General features: G+C 44.7%; 2 protein-coding genes across 2 annotated transcripts in view; one reads left to right on the top strand and one right to left on the bottom strand.

Annotated features, from left to right (window-relative positions):
- The first annotated feature begins 315 nt into the window (after positions 1 to 315).
- ETV4 (ets variant 4) lies at positions 316 to 6,339 on the top strand. The gene is made up of 6 exons (XM_009576993.1): positions 316 to 408; positions 805 to 1,049; positions 3,552 to 3,620; positions 3,983 to 4,155; positions 5,227 to 5,328; positions 5,981 to 6,339. Exons 2-6 carry the CDS (start codon positions 830 to 832, stop codon positions 6,200 to 6,202), a joined length of 786 nt encoding a protein of 261 aa, XP_009575288.1. The 5' UTR covers positions 316 to 408; positions 805 to 829; the 3' UTR covers positions 6,203 to 6,339.
- Positions 6,340 to 17,224: 10,885 nt separating this feature from the next.
- Positions 17,225 to 22,477, bottom strand: part of DHX8 (DEAH (Asp-Glu-Ala-His) box polypeptide 8) — a 13,763-nt gene continuing 8,510 nt past the window's right edge. Inside the window, exons 16-22 of the mRNA XM_009576992.1 lie at positions 21,587 to 21,727; positions 21,140 to 21,295; positions 20,144 to 20,281; positions 19,588 to 19,716; positions 18,308 to 18,504; positions 17,979 to 18,158; positions 17,225 to 17,444 (exon numbers count right to left, since the gene is read on the bottom strand). Coding sequence (XP_009575287.1) covers positions 17,225 to 17,444; positions 17,979 to 18,158; positions 18,308 to 18,504; positions 19,588 to 19,716; positions 20,144 to 20,281; positions 21,140 to 21,295; positions 21,587 to 21,727 — 1,161 coding nt within the window. The remainder of the gene's footprint in view (positions 17,445 to 17,978; positions 18,159 to 18,307; positions 18,505 to 19,587; positions 19,717 to 20,143; positions 20,282 to 21,139; positions 21,296 to 21,586; positions 21,728 to 22,477) is intronic.

The following is a 22,477-nucleotide window of genomic DNA, read 5'->3' as shown; positions in this document are numbered from 1 at the left end:
TATGTGCCTGAGTTATAGTACAGCTTCTTCAGTGCAGGCACCTTCTCCAGTTTTCTGCTTGAAGGGTTATTGCTATTGTGCATGGGGGCAACCAATAATCAGAAAGGAAGGAGTTTATGCTGGGAGTTTTCTGGCCTAGGTGGCCGCATAGAGGGACAGCGTGTCTGCCTGTGACGCGTTCTCCCCAGGTGCTGCCACAAGTCCTTCTCGGAGAACTGTAATGCTCCAATATCTGTTTGACTGTCCCAGTGCCTATGATCAACCCAGAGAAGTTGGAATCAAGTCCCCCAACCCAGGAACCCTGATAGAGTCACGGCTCCATCAGTTCCCTAGACAGGACAGGAGCTTCCTGACCCCTGCGGGGCCACCCCACCCCACATCCAGCTGTGGATACCTCAACGAAAACAGGTGAGTTACTGCCAGGAGGAGGCAGCCACTGGCAAGAAAGATTGCCCTCCTTGGTGATTCAGGGAGGAGGGGCTGCAGCATCCAAAGCGCTCAGTTTCCAGCAATCACAGGATCCCCCCATCCAAAGTACCTGGGACCCACCACTGCTGCCTAGGGTTTGAAGAAGCAGTCTATAACCTTAAGCCCATCTGATTCTGTGAATGATGGGCTGTGTAGCTGCCCCTTGGAAACATCTTTCATTGGGGTCCCTTTCTTGCCCCAGCTATGCGTGCAGCTCCTACAGCCCTAGTAACAGGCTGAGGCCGAGGAATTTTCTGTCCCTCAGCCAGCCCTGCACCAGGGCCGAGATCAGAGGGCCAAGAAAGCAGCTGTCCCATGTCCTCTCCCCTCTTCTAGCTCTGCGTACCAGCCACCTGTGGAGATGTGCCGTTCCTTCCCCTCCTCCCAGGGCATGGCCCAGGAAGACCCCATTGCCTACCAGTGCCAGATGTCCAAGTCCTGCCTCCAGTACCCTCATCAGGGCTTCAAACAGGAGTACCATGACCCGCGGTATGAGCAAGCAAGCCAGGCGGGCAGCAGCCATCAGTATCCAGCAGCTGTAGTCATCAAGCAGGAGCAGGTGGACTACGTGTATGACTCAGGTAGGCAGAACTAGCTCTTTGTGACTGTGTAAACCAGGCATCGGTGGGGGTGAGCAACCTCCTGGGTGAACATCCATCACTGGTGGTCTTTGGGCTTTGAAACAGTACTACTTCATCTTCAGGAGCATGTGTGGTCTGGGAAACTGGCTGTGTAGCAGGAAATGCAAACAGTTCTGTCTGTTTACTGCATCCAAGAGATTCATTTTCTGTACCGTGTTCTGAGAAGGACTTCCTGGTAGACAGTGGAAAGGTTTATAAAGACATAGCAGCTAGAAGGTGATGTTAAACCCATTCAAACTAGATTAAAGGCATGCATTTTTTTCCAAAGGAATAAGTAGCCATTGGGGAGACTCTCAAAATTCATAATTAGCCCACTGAAACCATCAGAAATGGAGAAGAGTGCATTCCCAGTTTCACAGGGAGTTTTTGTCTTCAGGGGGATCTGTGAGCAGGTAGGTCGTAGAAAGGGAGAGAAGTGAAGTTAGCTTTGAAGAAATTAAACTGAAAATCTTCTGTAAATGGCAGCAGAAAGGAAGGAATCAAATATCTTGGAGTTCGTACAGAAAAACTGTCTCAGATCCCTGCAGCAGGAGGGGACCTTCAAGCACTGGCAGAGGAAAGCTGCCCTGGATGCAGGGATTGCAATGCACAACCCTGAGCTGCAGCTCACGACACTGTCTGACCCTGTGCCTTTCCCCTGACTGCAGGCAGAAGAATTTAATTCACAAAATGGAGGCAAAGATGCAGCTTTCCCAGCCCAGCTGGTGGGTGTCAGCTTTCACTGCTGAGGTCTCTCACCGGCAGCTGACACCCTCTGGAAACTCACGGCAGCAGGTCACAGAGAGAGTTGATGTCCCATTTTGGAACTTACCATGCGAGATAAACCAGCTTTGTTCTGACAAACAGATTGAAAAGTCTAAAACTAAAACAGTCTAAAGAGACTTGGGTGGCCAACTCCAAGGACAGGCATAAGCACAGAGCAGGGTCTGGGTTGACTCGGCTAAGTGCAAGCATGCTGCTTTGTGTCTCTTACAGTGTCAACCTCCACCTGCTACTTCCCATAGAAACAGGGCACGCAGAGCAGATAGCAGAGATCTCAGAGGATCACGGGAGAAAAAAGTTTATGATTCCAAAAATAGCTCTCTAGATACTAGATCAATCAGGTAATCCTCTTATTTTTCCACAAGGGATAAATCTTATTTTTTCAGCAGATTCGTCGGAAGACTTGCTACCCTGACATCACAATACCCTCTTTTACAGGGAATGTTGCTTCTGGTTTCCTGGTATTTTAATGGACATTTTGAATTGTTTCCTTTAGCAGAAATAAATACATAAATAAAAAGCTCCTATGGGGGTATAGAATCCACCACTGTGGCTATGCTGATATTACACTTTCACTGGGTCCTTCTGTCCAGACAGCGGAAGAAAATGTGCAAACCCCGAAGAATGCTTTTTGTGAGAGTAGTTTACGATTGTAATAATACACAGTCTACCAGCTCAGGGTATCCTTCTACCCTTAGCATCAGCAAAATGTCAGCTGAGAGCAATGGCTATACACAGGAGTATGAGGGAAATGTAAGGTAAATCTTTTCAAAGCTCACAGTAACACCTGCCATTTCAGCTGTGGATGGAAAACAGGTTTGATTCAGAAAATGCAGGTTTCAGAAAACACAAGATGCAGAAGATATAAATTGCAGTGCCCAGGCAACAATACATGCTGCACAGAGATCATGAAAAGATTATCTGCTTGTTTTCAAACTCAGGCTATTTTTTATTTTATGTTTTCTCAGCTGTTTGTGAGAATGCCCTGTCATGATGTGAAAAGACCAGCGAGACTTAAGACATCTGAAATGACATTTGTGAGACACTGTCTGTAGTAAACATTCAAATGCTGCTGCTCTCCACTAACACCATCATAGTACCCCTGGGAAAATGTAATGCCTTCTCACCTGTGAAAACAGTAGCAGAGTGCATAGTTATCTTAATTAAGATGAGGGAGAGGTGTCAAACAAATCTAGCCTATTGTCCAAGATTTTGTATTAAGAGTGGTGTATAGGTGACTGACTGGCTATCCTGGCTACTCTGAAGGAAGTCATGTGATAGTACCAGAAAAATTTACTAGTGTAATTCATGACTGGAAGCATGATGAAGACGAAGTTGTGGTGGGATGGCTGAGACAAAAAAAGTTATCAGTCTGCCACCAACCCTTTAGGAGGGCCCTAAGAGGACGTTGGTTAGACAGCTGCACTTACCTATCCACCTCTGGAGAGCAAGGTCATTCTACGTCCTGTGCTTTTTAATTAAATGAGTTTGTTAATTGTTCTGTAGATGTTCCTGGCTGTCCTTCCATGTACATAAATGTTGAAAGTTATCCAAGCCATTCAAATACAGAAGATAAATTAGGTAAGAAACTCAGTGGCTGTCATCTTTTCCCTGCATTGCATTGCCCTCTAGTACTACCCTGTCTTTGTCTATGACTGCCTATGTTGCTTTCTCTTTCAGGCTGCAGCTATGACAAGCAGATGAGGTCCTTTACTGACGATGTCTGTGTTGTTCCAGAAAAATTTGAAGGTCGGAGAAAGAATGGCTTCCAGTTTGGGTGTAAGATAGGGTTATCCAGCATCTTTGCTAGCCACTTGACCACTGTCTACATAGTTCGTTACACTGTGTTCTTGCAGGTGTGTTAGCTGTGGTTCATACCTGGCTTTTTGGTATCCCATTTCTTGAGCTTTTTTAGCAGCAAACAGGCCTTCTAGCATAAATAGCTTAATTGTGAGGTTCATCAGAGCTCCTCTTGGAAGAGCTGGTGGTGAGTTGGCCACTCTGTTTTATGTGAACTGAAATATTCCAGGTAAACATTTGTGAAATGTGCTTTTTTTTTGCGACTGTTTTTGCACTGTTACCCTTAGAAACACCTTGTTTGTTCTTCTCAGCAGGAGACATCAAGCAGGAAGCCGGAGGGTACCGGGAAGGACCTCCATACCAGAGACGGGGATCTCTTCAGCTCTGGCAATTTCTTGTGGCTTTACTGGATGATCCGACCAATTCCCACTTCATTGCCTGGACTGGTAGAGGGATGGAGTTCAAGCTCATTGAGCCAGAAGAGGTGAAACCATTTAGCTTCTCTACAGGCTCAGGGGAAGCAGCCACTGTTTCTGAGGCTGCAATTTCCCAAGTGGCTTTTCCTCTGCCCTGTGAAAGCTCCTGCCTACCAGTGGTACTCGCTAGACCCTGCAGCAAGTCAAGGTTTTAAGAAGAGGTCAAAACACTTGGGTGACACAAATATCAGGTTTAAGAAAGGCTGCTTGTAAGTTTAGAGTCTCAGCAATGCAGTGAGTCAAATCACCCACTGACTCCACTTCCCTAGACTCTTCATCCTCAAGCTTGCAGTGACTTGTGCTGTCTTATCACGCTCCATACTTGAGGCTGACATTGAGGTTTGGAGTTTTGAATCCTACTGGTTGCAAAAGTTTTCATAAAAATCTTGAAGAAATTATATCCTAGTCTAAATATATTTTTATATCAAAATGACGTTAACTAAGGCGTAATTTCTAATGCTGTCATGTTCCAAAAAACCCAATGATATCTGACAATATCTGGGAGATGTGTCTGTAATATCTGTTCATACCTTGCTCCGATTAGAGCTGCATTTAGTACTGTTCTTGCTACATATCAACCTTTACGGGCACTTTCAGTGCAGATGAGTTGTTTTGGTGGGCTGACGTATGCTTACAACAGATTTCTGAGTCTCATGGACAAAGCTGAAAATCATGTAGTAGGAGGAAGAAAGGCACATGGGTCTTCCAATGGAGGTGTTCCCTCATACTTGGGCTCCTGGTAAACATGTGATCCTTGAAGATGAAGTGTAGCATAGGATGAAGCAGTCCTTTAGCATCCTCAAGTTTTCAGAGTACTGGAGAGTGAGAAGTGGTGACAGCAAATGAGCTCTGTAGTGGAAGCAGAATGCCTCTCTGTGATATAGGGTGCTTCGGCTTGAGTTCTACTCTTCTTGTTGAAAAGCTGCTAAATAATTATTGTTTGAGTCTATTATTTAAAAGTTGTAAACGTTTGTTCGTGTTGTGGTACCGTTCCTCAAAAGAGAATCAGCTAGATAATGTTCTTTTGCCCTTGGGTTGTGTTCACAGACATTCATGCACTTTGATGCTTTATTCTACAGGTAGCCAGGCTGTGGGGTATCCAAAAGAACCGTCCAGCCATGAACTATGACAAGCTGAGCCGATCCCTTCGCTACTATTATGAGAAAGGCATCATGCAGAAGGTCAGTTTGTAAAGCAGATGGAGTTTTTATGCCTTTAGTGATGCTTCTCTTATTAGAGACAGGAAGTCTTACAGGTACAGAATGTACTTGAGCTAGCCAGGCATCCTGAGATTTCTTTCCCCATGGCTTCTCTTTGCAGCAGATAAATGAGGAAGGAGTAAAGGAGCTGAATCTAGGCAACATATGGAAAATAAAACAAAGGGGAATCATGATTTCTTTCTTTTTCTGTATACGTCTGCAGTCAGGAGAGTTGGAATTTATGCAGCTGCAAGGACATGTAATCAGTCTAGACTTGGTGTTGGTGAGAGAAAGGCTGTCTGGGGGTTGGTCCTATGTGGTAGGGATGGTCTCTTGCAGATCCAGGGCACCAGAGAGGATAACTGTGAGTGTAATATGTCACAGTACAGACTGGTCAGGGACTGTTGATGCTGTTGCTATCTGGACAAAGAGTGAGCTGGCAGCATCCCATTTCCCAGGGGAGACCAGAGCAGCAGAGAAGGAGGAGGACAGCACAAGAAGTTTGCAACTCTGACGTGTCTCAGGGCGATGGGCTAGAGCAGCCAGATGTTTTTGCAAGCCTTCTCCGCTGCTGAGGAGCATTGCCTAGTGCTGCCTGTGTGCCTGCAGCATTCATCTCATATCTTCCCTGCAGGTGGCTGGAGAGCGCTACGTGTACAAGTTTGTGTGTGAGCCTGAAGCCTTGTTCTCTCTGGCCTTCCCTGATAATCAGCGGCCAACTCTGAAGGCTGAGTTTGACCGGCAGATCAGTGAGGAGGACACAGTGCCTCTTTCTCACCTGGATGAGAATGTCACTTACCTGCCGGACCTTGGAAGCCTCCCTCCACAGCTTTACAGCAAAGGCTACACGTACTAGCATTGCTGGGAGCACACTGTGCCAGCCTTACTTGTGTATATAAGGAGATGTCTGGTTAGTATTCAATCAATATAAGCGTTTTTGCAGGCCAGCCTAGGGCAACACTAAACTATGAATACCTGCTTTGGTCAGGAAAAATGTTCAGGTACACATGTGGATAAACACCTGACAGTTAACAGGGCTCTTGTGTGCTTGTGATAAGACCCTCATATTTGTCAGGATGGGACTTGTTCTCAGCGATGCAGATGTCTTCTGAGCAGCGGAGCTTCAGCAGCATATTCGGTAATTGCTGCCTCCAGCCGGAACAAATGAGGCTGTCACAATCCCTCTCTTTGGCAAGGGAGGAGATGCCATCCTACTAGGCTTTTTTTCAGATATGAGGATGCTACAACGCTGCTGCTGACTCCATTCCTCCAGTACATGTACTGAACCTCTGTGTAACCTGCCCTCAGCAAGGGATGGATCTGACCCACATGGACTCAGCTCTGCAAGGCCAGTCTTGCATTCTTCCCAGCATGACTGGAACACAGTGGTCACGGATCATACGCCGTCCCCATGAACTGCTTTGTGGGAATGGGGAATACTTGTTGTCTTGTATGTGTACGCTCCTGCCTTATCTCCTCCTTGCTCATAACACTTCATGCCAGGGCTATCTGGTATTTAGGCACTCTGTCTGAGCAGGGTAGCTGGAAGCACTGGCCAGGATTAGAGCAGTCCTGCAGTACATGGCACGACATACAATTTAGGGGAACTACAGAGCTGCCTGACTGCATTGGTCTGGGGCACAGGTCAAAGCCAATGTCACCTTCAGGTAGAGGGATTGCAGGAGGCAGCAAGGCCTGAGCCACCAGTTCATTTTAGTGTTATGGCTTTTCGAAACTGAACAACTTCTTCAACAAACATCCTCAGGATCTTTGAAGACCTGTCAGGCTCTTGAGTGTGCCCACCCTGGGCTTAGCTAGAAAATCATCTGAGGCAAGAAAAGAACCTGGTGGAGGTGTGTGTTAAGAAAATGTTTTATAAAGTAACCTAAACCATACATAGTTCTTAATATCTGAATTTAGACTTAACCTCCACAGATGTTTGCATGTTTGAGGGAAATCCTGATGTGTTGGAAAGGCAGCTACCTCTGCAGCTCAATGCAGCACATGCAACTTAACTAGACTTTGACTGGTTTTCCACAGTAGTGAACATTTATAATGGGCACCGTATCTTCATTGAGAGGTGCCTCACTTTTTAATTAGCAGCTCTGACCACGTGCCCAGTTAGACAAGGGCAGTACAGTGTACCCATACAGAAAAGGCCTCTTTCCTACTGCTTCAGATTGATGTGCCAGCTGCTGAATACAGAGCATTGCCAATGCTGCCAATGTGGTAGCCTGTAGAGGAAATTCTGTATGTTGATTGAAAGCCTGACTTCCCCCGGTGACTCTCCCCTGCATGGCTAGTGCCAACCCTCCCAGCCTTGTCGCTGGGCACGAGGGCCAAGAAAGGCAGCTCTCCCTGCCTGAGGAGAGGCCAGATACTCAGAGCAGCCTGCTCTGCTGATGCCTTTGCGTGCCCTGTGCAATCCAGAGACTTGGTGTTCTGGCAGCTCCTGGCTCTCCTGCTTTGCCCTGCTCCCACCTGGAAAGCACGCTGCCTCTGGTGTCCCAGAAGTGAGGGTGAAGGGGAACCCTTCCACTGGTATAAGCTGCCTTTACTATTTATAAGTGTAAAAATACTATAATTAATAAATTGTTCTATGTCTTTGGCCAGCGCACCTTCATTCAGTCCCTGGCTAGTCCTCCCATACCTTCCGAGCTTGCTTTCCCCATCTCCTTGGCACCAGCTTGCAGCTTTGGGTAGCTGATCCAGAGAGTTCAGGGATGCGTGTTTACTTCTGAATCTTGGTGGAATTCAAGAAATGAATACTTCACTCCCTTGACATCCTCACAACCAGTCATATAACCAGGACTGAAAGATCAGTCGTCCTGAACCAGGATGAAATATGTAACCTTCGGCTGCACCTGGTGTCAGGGGAACAGTTCTCTGCAGCAGCAGAGAACATCGCCCACGCTCCCACACTGACAGTACACTGGCCACTGAGCCAAGCTCCATGGTTTTAATTAGCTTTTCCCTGAACTTCATCTCTGTCTTGAGCAGTGGCACTTCCAGGTTGCTTGCTAGGAAAGTGAGCATGTTACCACCTGCTGAGCTGGTAACATGATAAGGCAGGGCAGGGCACACCAGCAATGAGAGTGGCACCCTGTCCCCGGCAGCAGCGCTGAGAGCCCCGCCAGGACACAGCCACCCACGTGGGCCTCAGCGAAGGCTACAGCAAGGACAGGAGTCACCCTGAAGTGGAGGAGCCCTTCCACACTGCACCTTCCTCAAGAGGGTCAGGTACCTCCTAAAGGAAGTATTTATGCCTTCTAGAGGCAAAATGTAGGTGCGGGCTGTACCCTGCTGCCATGCTGTGTTTCTAATGGATGAGACTAGTAGCTTGCTTTTATTTGCTATCTCAATCTGCAGGATTCCCAAGGATTTTACATTTATCCAGTATTCTTTGGGCTACCCTCTGCCCAGCCAATCTTCCTTCCAGAAAGGGAATTCAGGGAGCTAGTTCACATTTGGATGAAATTTTAGCTCCATGTTTCACTCAGGTTTGTCAAGTCAGCGCAACAGATCGATAGCTGCAGAGCAGTTCTGGGAATCAGCAAGATCAGGTTCTCATAATCAAGGGGCAGTGACCTCCAAAGGGCAGAGATTTATAATAACCAGATCAGAGAGTTGGGAGTCAATAAATACACTCTGTGTTTCCAGTTCAGCAAGACAGAGACACAGCTGATCAGGGAAAGATTTTGGAGGTAATAGACAAGTGTCATAAATTTCTCATGCTGGTCCTGAAAGTGCCAGCCCCATCCCACCACACAGATGTTTCAGCTTTGCTATCTAGTCACTCACATTCCTGTTCATACAGCAAAGTTGCAACAACTCTTGATACAGACAGCAGAGCTGTCTTTTCCCGAGTTGAATGCTTTTGGTGGAGTGGGGAGAAGTGCACGTTACTGTGTGACAGCTTATACAGCCAGCATAACACACCTTTAAGTCAGTATCCCTTCACCACACAAATTCACAGCTGAGCTTTGCTCTACATTAGGCAGGTAAGAAAGACATCATTCTTCTTCATGGAAAACCCTCTGAAGACAGAGTTCTGCTCATGACAAACACTCTGACATCCGGATGCAAATATACCTAACATTCTCACACTTTTTTACTATTGTTTACTCATTATATTCAAGATTTATTCTAGCAGCTTATTCCTCAGGATGTGATAATGCTTTGGGACAGCCAGAAATGAATTCTCAGCAGTCATTTCTTCCTAATGTAATTTTTTCTAGAATTTTTTTTCACTGTGGTTGCTATTGTTGCAACAGCTTTCCTGTCACTCCTGCTATATCAACAGTACAAAGCCCAGCAGGAAGCATCATAAGTCTATTACCCAGAACATGATGCAAAGTTCCTTTCTGGTCATAGTAAATAATTAACATGTAACATTACAGCATGTCCCAGATGCACCCTTAAAGTGTACTGTCCAGGGCAAAAGAATTACTACTAGTATTAACAGGTTGCCAAGCAGAGCTGAACTATCCAATGTAATTTCTGAGGCTAACCCAGGAAATATTTCTATTACCAGATTCCATACCCTAAAATAAGTATGAATAGTGATAATGAAGAACAAGGACAGCAGCAAATCTCACTTTATGGGTTGAGCACTGAACGGGAAGGCAAGAGAGTTATTAGAAAGTGCATTCATCTTTTTCAGGCTGTATATAACACAGACGGCTGATGTCATCTGGCTAGGCAAAGCCTCGACAACGTGCCTAGAGCCTGCAGGCAGGTCGGAAGGGACGATGCATCATTCCTAGCAGTGCTGAGAGGAGTGCCAGGATGAGATCTGCCAGGAACGAATTCTGGCCTGGCCAGGTCAAGACTCCAAAAGCCACATGAACCGACCAGTGTCACCTCAAAAGATGCGGAGAGCAGCAGATACCCTTTTGACCCTTTGATGCCATTCCTGTCCTGGTGGGGCCATTGAGCTCTCTGTTCCAGACAGACACTCCCATGTACACTCCCAATATTCTTATTCAGACCTATTTAAGAGGCTCAGCAGAGCAAAGGAAACCAGAGCTGGCCATGTCCCCTTCTGGTCAGTACTTTTAACCTGAGCCCAGGAGGGACTTGTCTCCTTTGCAGCACTAAGCCTGTCAGTTACAGTGCAGGGTCAGCATGTGGGACTCACCAGCTCCCTGCTCTGGTGAGCCACGAACCTTTGGCTTTGCCACAGTTGAGTTTCCAGGAAGGAGATAAGCAGCTCCTACACAACCCCGTAAAACACTCCCATGGAGGTTTCCACATGCCAGAGTCTTCGGAATTCGGAAGAGCTTGCACTTGCTCTGCTCAGCATTCAGGCTTGGGGATGAGGTGACCCCAACGGGAGCAGGGTGTCATTTACACCATTAAGCCAGCCACAGGGGAGCATAGGTATCTCCAAGGGCAATAACACCATGACATTTGACTCCTTGTAACATTTTACGGAGGTATAACACTCCCGAGAAGGATGTTGGCATTAGTTTTGTTGATATGCTCAGGAGATTCATTCTGATAAATTTATCAGCCCTAATGACACCTATACACATCTCCCCATCCTCCTCTGCATTTGAATCACAGCAACGTTGTAATCTACCACAACATTAGAAACCATTTTGCACAATGAATATTGATCTCTTCATGCCTTGATGGCTGACACTTTGATGAGACGGCAGAGGGGGAAGTGCCCGCCAGCATGCTGAACACAGAGGCAGAGAAGAGCAAAGCTGAACTCAATGGAGGCCTTAGGCTGTTTGGCCTCAGCAGGAGACCACCATTCAGTCAACCCTGAGGGCAGCATTTACTGCCCCAGGGCAGTATTCACCCCTCAGGCTGGCAAACAGAGTACATTCCCCTCCCTGCAGCCAGGGAGGGCAGCCATGCACAGCCCTCCTCTGCAGCCCACTCCTCTTTCTGAAGAACACGTCGACAGATACCAGCCTATGTAGTTGTAAACTCCCTAAAGGCTTTCCTGCGTCTGGTCTTTTAAGAAAGAGTAGCTGAAAAAACGTATTTCTTTGCACTGCAGAGAGTCACTGCTTAGTCAGGGCCTCTGCTTAGGAGATTAATAACCATTCTCTTGGCCCTTATGGAACTATGGACAGGTATCAGGTGAGAAAGCAAAGCAGTAGAAAGGAAGGTATCTCAGGGGAGCTTATTAGCTGAAATAGCTAATGGCACCTGAAGTGCCTCTGACGTTCTTGCTGAGCTGCTGCTTTGTGGCACCTGTTTCCATTTCCCTGAATTAGCTTCAAGCATGTTTTGAAGGCACTACCATTACTGCCCTTTTTGCTTTGATTCTGTGAGACAGAAACACAGATCCCCCCTCAGGCAGGGTTACCCAGGCATGTCCCGCTGGCTGACACTGCATTTACTAAACTGATTTCTACCTATTTGAAGATTCCACATAATTAAAGAATCCTAATACAAATGAACTAAACCCCATGAAGGGGAAGAATTACTGAAGGAAAAAATGCTTTTAAACAGTCCAGCAGACACAGTATTTTAAAAGCACTTGCAAGAACACGTAACAGAGAAATTATGAAATCTGCCTACTTTTGTAAGAGAAACATAGCACAGCAAACTGCACTAACATCTCGGCACGGGCTGAGGAGTGCCTATTCTGACCACTTATGTCTGTAGGGACCAAGAGACCTCACCAGCCTGCAAAGTCCCCGTGGGGTCTCCCAGGCTCTGATTCTGGAGAGGTTTCCTCAGGGGTTGTTCCTGGAGAAAGAGGTCAGTCCGCTCCCTTGCCGGGCCGGGGTCCATGCCAGCTGGAGACGGCTTCACCCCAGCTTGCCCTGACACCACCCGCCGCCTCAGCCCAGCCCTGTGACACTGAGAACCGTGGCAGCGAGGTGCCTTTGCCTGCCCCAGCTCAACACCGGGACTTTTGGCTGAATGCCACCCCCACTTCTCAACACACAACAAATACAGCCCTGAGTGCCTCGTACTCCACCAGCCACTGTCAGTCCTTTCACAGATCGTACGCTTGTGTTTGCGAGCAGCAAGGGCTCAGGACCTGCCGGGGCCTGGGGCAGCACCCAGGCCGGAGGCTTGTGCTGCAACAGAACAGGCTCTGCGCACTGCAGCAGGAGACAGCCCCGCAATGTTGCTCTGGCACAGAGCACTAACCCAACGCTTCTCAAGACACCCTAAGGTAGGGCATATTCTACCCTGACTGCCCCCAAATCCTAAGGCTAATTAAACGCAGAAAAGACCCCAGAGACCCAACAACCCCCGAGATGAGACACATAGAGAGCAGCCTCCAGCCACTTCCCCTCTCAAACAGAGGGCAGGGGCTGGGAGCTCAGCTTTCTACACTGGCAGCAGCCACCTGTGTGCCCTCAGGGCACGATCAACACCTGTGTCACCCAGCAGGTCCTCATCCCTTCATGGGCTCTGCTCAACTCAACTGTGCAAATGAGCACTCCTTACCTCTGCTGCACAAGAGCTCGTTTGCCACACAGCATGTGTCCTCAGCACACGGCTTCCTCAGAGGGCAGGCTACCTGCAGTCCTGTGGTTGGTGACAGCTGGTGTTTTTCTGAACACCCTCAATCCTGGATGCAAAAGTGGCCAGGGCATTCCCACTGATCCTGCTTCAGCGCGAGGCCGAGAGCTTCATGGCTGTAGAGAAGAGCTTGAACATGAGTGCAGCCCAGAGGGTGGAGGAGAGAAACACAGCATTCAAATTACTTAAGTGAAAAAACAAATCCACCTCAGGGCCATGAATCCACCTCAGCTTTTCAGGGAGCCAGGCTTATGTGTAGGGGGATAGGGCAGAGCAGAAGCTTCTACAACATGCATGTTTAAGTCCTAAATGGACATGGAGAATTAACCAAAGGCAAGAGAGGCATAAGAATTTATACGGCTTCTCCCCACACCTCTGATGGATTTTATGTTTCCTAAACTTGAAGAAAATCTAACACTGGATTTCCATCAACAGGTTTTTCAGACACTGTCACTGTGGCAGACCTAAATGGTAGGAACTAACATTCACACTCCAAAACAGCCAGGATCTGCTATTGACTGATCCAGTCCATTTCCACCTCCTTGCCTTTTTTCTAGTAAAAGTGAACAAATATTGAACTCAAATAGAACACTTTTCTACACTCAACAAAAAAGCACTACTTTCAGTGTAGCTTGCAGAGCAGAGCTGTGTTTGGACAGACCCACAGGCCTACCAGCTACAAGAACCACAAGATCATTTTTGATCCAAATAAACCAGCATATCCAGATCCGTGCAGCTCCGCTTCTCCACCTTCAGTGTACGGACAGACCAGCCAGAGGATTTATGTAGGTTACAGAACATACACATACAAAACACATTTGCTCAAATCAGATACTCACTCACTGTATTCCCAGCTGGCTTGAAAGAACAATACATTCATAAATGAAAAACTCCATGAAACTGCTAATGGGTCAGTATCACAGTGTTTTGCAATTGTCACAGAAATCTCATGAAAACTGAATTACTAAAAAACAAAACCCCCATTGTGCAAGTAGCACATTGCTGTCACACTGGCTCTGGTAACAAGCCCATTAATGAGGTTAAGGTAGTTACTATAACAGATGGAGCATGTGTGGGGCTGGCTGTAAAAATCATATTTATCTTTCTTGCATTAAGGGCAAAAGGTTGGTTTTGGATGCATGTGAGTGTGTGTGCCATGTACACATGAACGTGTCAGTTGTTCTTTTGCTGTGAAACCTTTGCTTGTGACAGTCAGCATGGAATGGCCTATGGCACATGCTGCTGGGGTTTGAGACAAAGGATTGTTTGCTCCATCCATTCAGAAAGATTCACACCTCCACAGGCAGACTGAGGTCCCCAGCTAGGTGAGGAACACAAATCTCTGGGGAACCAGAGGGGGGACAGGAACCGGCAATGCTTAGTCCATGCTACTTGCATTAAATGTTCCACAAGCCAAAAAGTCGAGGAGTAGAGAGGTTGACAGATAGCTTGGAATTCCTCAGAGGAACCATTCAGCATTTCCCATTGCTCCTTGGTCTTCCAGGAGGAGGGGGGAAAAAAAAAAAAGCAACCATAGCTTGAGCCTTCATCTACATCCTTTCCATCCCCCCAAAGGCTGGTGCCGTTTTGCTAACCTCTTCTGGGAATGAGTGTCATTATGATCCTTCAATTTATTCTTGCTCAGTTATTCTCACCCTGTCTGTACCCATTTTTCCCCCTCTGATCACTTGTAGCTAACTACTGTTAGTTTGCTCTCTGCCAGCAGGTATAAGAATAACCCCAGTGCTTTGGCCTAAGCTTTCCTCCTTAATTACAGTTGAAGCCTCTTCTCAACACCTTAACCAAGTATTACTGGAAGCAGGGAGTCACCCAAGCCTGAGGGAGGGTATTTGCTGCTGTTGCTGGCAATAATGAAATTGGAGATAGGGCAGGCACATCTATCTCCTCCTGGCACATGAGACTGGAGATAGGACAAGCTCACCTCCTCCTGGCATGTTTATAGAAACTTCGACCCTACACTAGCACAGTCTGCAGCCCAAGACCTGCCAAAGGCAAGGAGGCTATTTATTGCTGACAAAGGGACACATGCAAAGAGTACACACACACATACGTGCTTGTATCACTCAGGAAATTTTTAGCAGTTATGCTAAACATAACACCTCCAAAAACATTCCAGACTAGATACATGGCCCTGCTGGCAGAATTTTTGCCTTTAGATAAGAAAGCTGTGTTACCAGTTCTAGTGCATTAGCTCAGTACAGTCAAAATGAACCAGAAGATCTACAATTTATACCATTTAAAATAATGCAGTTTGTTTAGACAGAGGCAGGTTGTCAAGTGCTTACACAAGCACCTCATACAGGAGAGCTCAAGGAACACTTTCCCCAGCAAGGGGCCTAAATACATGTTCAGTTATGTAAGTACTGCCAGAATAAAGCATTAAGTCTGTGGTTTTATCCTAGGATCAGGCAGCTTATTTTCAGGTTTTTACACAAGATAAACCAACTAAAAGTCACATAAACAGTAGAAGATGTTAGGATGTGACGCTCAGAAACTTCAGAGCAGTAACAGGTTGCTAAAACTTGCTTTAAAAAAAAAAAAATGTGTAAGTGGTTCAAATTTGTAAGCCAGCATTCTTGTTTCATAAGCTAGTTGTGGATGCACGGTATTCCCAAAGCAAGCAGCTGAGGTCGACGTGAAAAGTTTTTGTAAATGAATTAAAGGATATTACTGAAAAAGTTACACCAACGACAGAAATAACAAACACAAAACAGATGACAATTGTTCACTTAAAAAAAAAAAAAATCCTTTCTGTTGATGCATTTTCCCCTACTATAAATCAGAAAGAAGCTGCATTGGAGAAGCAAATACAAAATGAATCTGGAACAGAAATACCTCAAAGTATACTGTACAACTGGGACTTCCACTGTATATGTTTTCTCTTTTAAATCTTTCATCTGACTTCTGAAAGTCAAGTGCAAATTTTCATAGAAAACAGTAACAGATGCAGCTGCAGAGTTCGTGGAAGGAAAATATGCTTATATTCCTTATATATGAAAATATAAGGAAGAGTATTCAATAAGACAACCTTCTCTGCCTAATGCCATAACGAAAAAAGTCTCCAAACTTACTGACTTCCTAATTCTATTTAACTTCATGAAGATACAACACCACGGGAAAGCTCACGGCATTTATACAACATAATAAAGCAGTATATACAACATCCCTGCCCACCTTTGTACATAGATGCAGATTTCCAATATAGTTACTTTTCAGTGTGAAACATTCTTCAAATTCATTGAGTATAAAACAACCACAAACTTCATTCTACTCATTTCAAAAATAATTTCAGCAAATGTCCCAGCTTTGGGGGAAAGAAAAAAAAAAAAATTGGCATCTGCAGCTATGGAGTCAAATAAATTTCATCTGTTTGCAACAGAAAAAATAATTTACAGATAGCTTCAGCATGACATAGCACACACTGGATAGTCAATTTCTTTTTAAACAAGGAACTGTTACACAATGTTTTACAGACATTTTAGCTATAAGAGCACATTCAATTAAAAAAAACAAGTTGTGATGTCACCAAACATTGTAAGTGGAAATAAAACACATGACACATTGTATAGAAAGTCTAAACATCTGTAACCACTTACGTTCACAGACAGAGCCGTGCTACAGAGTGGATGTGGTTAATTACCGTTTGATATACTAGCCTTCAGCACACAGGAGATGGTGATGAAGGATAAGACTTGCAGTCTGACCTGTGCCATTGTCCAAGTATAACTGACATTCTAGCTGGGTTTCAAGGGATCTTTCCTGCCTTATCCCAAAGCCACAGATACTAAATATCTCACCACAGATGGCTTGCATAAAAGACAAATAGTTACACTGAGCAGGAAAATGCATAAAATAGGAAAAATGGAGAACAAGCAGCTCCCAAAAAATAGCCACTGTCCAAGAGCATAAGTAGAAATAAATCCCTTTTAGCAGGGTAAAGAAACAAACTATTGCAGCCTCTGTTTGTCTGGTCATTCAGAACACAGGTTGGTAAACAACTACTTTTTAATCATTACCTTTTTGTTGTTGTTCAGCTCAGTGCCCAGATTTCCAAGTCTTAGGCTTTGTTTCTTAAAAGGCGAATGACTAAAGAAGTGCTTCAAGAACCATTTCTGAAATGATGCAACACACTGAGGAGACCCAGGACATTTGTCATGCAGCTGTGGAATCTGAGGGGTAACTGACATAAGAACACATCGCCCCCTTGTGCTTTCGCTCTGGAAATACTTATTTAATGTTCATTTTGTAGGTAAGCTTCAACTGAATGTCCTTTCTTTCAGAACACTGACAACAGTGCAAAAATCACAATTCCACAAATATAAAACCAGTAAGAGTCCATAAGGGAATCCTAGGCTCATCGCCGTCTGAACGCACGTGATATCCTCCAAGCATTGGGTTCCTCATAGCGATTGTACAGGGGTTCCAGCCGCTGCTGCTTTTTCTGTTTGCTCAGCTTGGTTGGATCAGAAACCTTGAAGAAAGCTGGTGCAAATTCCACCAGCCAGCGAGGATCAATAGTCGTCACTTCACGCATATATTCCTTGGTGGTCAGCACCAGTTCGTGATACACCACCCTGTGAAAAGGGACAGCAACTTTGGAAATTAGTTTTTCTAAACACAAAGAGACAAGGCAAGGGCTGCAATATCTAAGCTTGCCTCTTCATCTCCATTTCACCCTCCTTCAGCATAAGGCTCCTTATAAGCTCCAACACAGGCTCCAAAAGAACCATGCAGAAGAGCTTTCTTCTTTTTCCTCTCCTACCTCACAACTACTCTTCAGCATAGAACTACTTCATTCCATTTAAAACAATTCCCTCTCCCTGCTCCCCCTCAACACTCCGTGTTTTAAACTCACTTCCACAATACAGAAACACAGAACTGCAGGCTTCAGGCCTGGCCTTGACTCAAAAAGTCAGTCTCATCTCTGCACAGGCACTAATTTTAGCAGCAGAAAGAGCCAAAAGCAGACTTGAAACTTTTCTCTGCTCATTGTTGAGGAATCAGCAGCCTATACTTTGATCTGTACTCCACAAATAGTGCACACCACAAGGTTTTCACTTATGAAGTCTGACCTGAAACAGAAAATTACATGATATTGCCTTCCTTACCATTCTGGCTGCCTGTTGAAGAGAGCACTGGATGGGTGGATATATACTACTTGTTGATCAATGAGTGTCCGATAACCTTCCTGGGGATCCTTCTTTGCCGCATTTCGGAAGAAGCCACTACAGATGGCCTTCTGGACTCGAACTGTTGCCTTCCCACAGGATACCACATCCAGCTTGTGCCTGCCAGACAAGAGTTAGAGAGAGGAAAATTACAGTTCTCCAGACTCGGGTGCAGCTACCAACATCACATTAGCAAAATTTTTTTAGCTACTACAGTGTAGGAACAGTAAGAAAACAAAGTCACTACTTGTCCTTCTCGACATGCTCACCTGTCCATAATGCCCAACATCTGCTTGCGGATGTCCTGTGCCCTGCGTAAGGATCGGGCCTGGATAAAATTTTCATAGCACCAGGGATTTGAAAACTTATTGTTCTTCCAGGAATTGTACACAGCCAGCAGAGTGAGGTGGTCACCTTCTGTCTGATGGAACTTGGCTTTCTTTTGATCAGCAAGTGCTTGTTTATCCTAAACACATAAAACATGTATCAATCAGGTATCTACACCGTAGAGACAATCCTTGTGCAACGTGAAGAAGGACACGGGCTCCTTGTCACTCATGCCATAACTTTTTAAGCCTACCAAGAAATAGACGACTGAGAAGACAACATAAAATTTTGAGTGGTGAGTGACTAAGGACCAAGTGATAAGAATCAGGTCACTGGGACTGCTCTCACTAAGCCAAAACTATGCCTGTATGAAAGGAAAGTCTAGAACTATTCTTCCCAAAGAGAGACCTCATGTAGACTCTCCTAAAGACTCTCCCATGGGCGACAAGAACCTGACCAGAAAAGATGAATAACTTTTTTTTTTAAATTGATACTTTTTATTCCATTTCAGTCCCTGTTTTTGAAAGGACGCTTCAAAGTAAATGGCTCATTTATACTGTAGGAAGTATATGCATGCATTGAACTAGCTAGTTTTTTATTGCTATAGAAGCAGCCTCAATTACTTATCAACAAAGGTGCTGAAGCAGTAGCTTCAACCCTGCTGACCTACCAACCTCCTCTCCCCACTTCTCCAATCTGCAGATAAAACATTAATCAAACACTGTGGCTAAATAGAACAAAATTGATGTTAACAGACTAAGCTGCAGCAAGCCATCATAATGAAGAAATAACGGATTCAAGAGGCGTCTGCTGCTGAGGAATCCTACCACAGCATAGTCTGCTGCTTGCCGACTTAAAGAAATCAGCACACGATAAAAGGATTGCTGTGAAGAAATACGTTCTGTGTATCTGAAAATGACAAAGCTATTCTGAACTCCAGAGCTGGGAATGACTTGGTTTAGGATTGTATGTGTTTACTGGTAAATGCAAAAGAGAATGTGAGACTTCTAGTTTCCACCTTCCCATCTGCAAAGAAACTACCAACATCCACAGCTACAGGGTGTTTAACCAAAAGGTACATCAGAAATGTAATGTATGAGCACAGTCTAACCAAGCTACAGGTTTGTTTTGGCAAATACACTCACACTCTCTAACACCTGAGGTAGGCACACAAAAAACCCCCAAACTATAACACTGCCGCTTCTTTGGCTGCAATCCTTACCTTTGGCCTGTAAAACACGTTCTGTACAGACAGCATGGAGACTATTGTCAACATTTCCTCACTGCATCCCAGATGTACAGACATGATCAACATCTTGCACAACATAGGCTCCAAGGGGAATTCTGCCATCTGCAAGAAACCTGTTTCAGGGTACCCTGCAACATCTTGCAAAAATCTTGAGTTCTCTCAGTGCAAAAGAGACAATGCCCTTTGTTCCGTGCTTCCTTTCCAAAGCAGTGTGCTTTACCCAGAATAACTTCACTCAACATGAAACAAATTACTTGTCTATATTTCACTATTACAAGAATATCCCAATACTTACAGGAACTTTTTAGACATTAATAAAAGTAACCTTATGAATAAGGAGAAATAATAGCTGCTCCTTAAAAAGGAGAAGATATGCAACTATGGTAAGTGAAAAGCTACCAATGAAATACAAGAGAATAATAGGAAAAGGAAACCAACAGCGCTAGGCAAGTCCTTATACAACTACTCTCATGTCATCCCCTAAATATTGCAACCCAGCCAGTGCTAAGTAGTATTCTATTTTGCCTACCCTGCGCCCAAGTCGAGTGAGCAGTCCCTCATCATCCAGAGCTCCCAGAGTGTACAGCTGCTCCATGGCAGTTATGAGAGTTTCCATTGGGGGAGCATCCATAAAATCAAAGGAGAGCAGATCATTGATGCCCATAGCCTGAACAGAAGGAATGGAGAAAACCCACGTTAAAACACTCAGATGGAAGACACCAAACTCCAGCCAGAGATTTTAACTATCAAACAACAAGGCACTACAGAACTTTAAGCAACCCTATCCTCATTTCCTTATCCTGACTATAACCGCAGTCATGAATACATGGCTATATTTCTACACTTGAGATAACCTGCCTTGGCCCGCAGCTTTCACCCACCGTTCAGTTTTCTGGTCTGTTTCTTTGGTACTGTTCCATACATCTCTCAAGCAAGATGATTCAATCAAGGAGACACATAGGCTAAATGCTGGTTTTGAGGACTTCCTGCCTTGTAAATCAGTGTGGCTTGACAGCTCCAATGGACACTAAATATGTCTCCACCCTTCCCCTTGTTCCCAGAAAGGGGGAAAGGCAGCAACTTCCCCAGCTGCTATGTACTCGGTTAGATCCAGTTTGCAGACTCCCAGAGAGATGGTACAAGCTTAGAAGATGCATATGTTTGGAGATCAAAAACCACTCTAAAACAGTGTGTCTTATTTGTTAACAACGTAAATGTACCTTACATAGGAAACGTGTACTGCCCATAACATTCCTGTTTCTCAAACCTCCTGCAACTAACTGTTCTGTGCAGCTGAGACTTGTAATTTAGGTGGATATTCAACACTATAACCCTCAATAGAAAAATGCAGGAGCAAGCTCAGTGTCTAAGAATTGCATTCGATGCAGTCTCCCTTCCAAAATACCTCTGTTCACTAGAAGGATCTAAAATTACAGAAGTACTTCATGAGGCTCATAAATGCATAAACTCATTTATTGAAACACTTATGATCATGTTGGCTTGCTACAAGTTGTGAAATACCCACCTTCAGGGAAAGTACTGTACTGGCCAAATTTGTCCTCTGGATTTCGGGCACATTGGTGGTTAGCATTTCATCCCGGTAAGCACGCTCTGTATACAACCTATAGCATTTTCCTGGTCCTGTTCTCCCAGCCCTTCCTGCTCGCTGCTTTGCTTGAGCCTAAAGGTAACAAGGCATCTCAGTGAACAGGTGCAAACAGGCACAGGTGAAAACGAGTACAATAAAATGATTTATTTTTCACAATTTCACTTGTATTAATAGAAAAAGATTTCCAGTACAACCCAGGAAAGTACGTATTTCTTAGGCAGAGCCTCAAGGAGTCTCAGGGAGTTATCAAAAATGTGGTTTTATCATTGCTTCACTTTGTTTCCATGTCCTTGGATGCCACATCATCAACATACACATTACCAGCAGGGGGAAGAAAAAAAAAGTCAAACACAGAATGCCTACCTGTGAAATCGGTGTAACAACTAGCTGGTCAATTCCAGTCTTGGAGTTATAAACTTTCTGCTTCACAAAGCCAGGATCAACTACGTAATATATTCCATCAATAGTCAAAGATGTCTCAGCAATGTTAGTGGCAATGACAACCTGCAAACAATAGCTTGATTCAGTATGAGTTCTGTCTCTGGTTGCCAAGCCAAACATGCTGCTCAACTTAATCAATTCTACATGATACAAGCAGTTTGTTATAAATGCATCTACTATCATTTAACATCAAAGGAGAAATGTGTTCACAGAGGAGCAGAAAGAAGTGTTATCTACAGTTGAAGATGGACAGGTTTTAAGTATCTACAGTTGTTTTAGATTTGGGCAATACAGGAAAAGAGCATGATAAAATCTGTAATTAAAAGCAAGTGAAAGATCATTGTAAGTTTGTAAGCAGACTGCACTGACTTCAGGGAGAATTTTTACCTATCACTCAAAACCAGTCCATATTTAGAGAAGAATCTTCCAGACAATCTACCTTTAGATATTCATTAGCTGTTTGGTAGGAAATTTACATCCATCCAACAGGAATTGCATTTAGATTTCACTAAAGTTAAGGCAGCATTAAAAAACACCAAGAACATCCCACACAGAGGTTTGCTACACGAGTTGTTTTTATATACATTTTCAAAGGCTTAAATAGTATGTAAAGGCATATATGCAACCAAAAACATGCTCTGAGCTACATAGAAGTCACCTCTTCTCCAACTGTCTGAAGTTGTAATTAAGAGAATCAGAAGTGCTACAAAAAAAAAGAAAGAGAGGGAGACGAGAGAGAAAAGAGGAGAAACAGAGGAGAAACGAAAGAGAGAAGAGAGAAGAGAGAAGAGAGAAGAGAGAAGAGAGAAGAGA

This window comes from Fulmarus glacialis, unplaced genomic scaffold, assembly GCF_000690835.1.
Source record: "Fulmarus glacialis isolate BGI_N327 unplaced genomic scaffold, ASM69083v1 scaffold10094, whole genome shotgun sequence".
Lineage (NCBI taxonomy): Eukaryota > Metazoa > Chordata > Aves > Procellariiformes > Procellariidae > Fulmarus > Fulmarus glacialis.
Note: the sequence above shows the minus strand (reverse complement) of the source record. Positions and strands in the feature narration are given on the sequence as shown.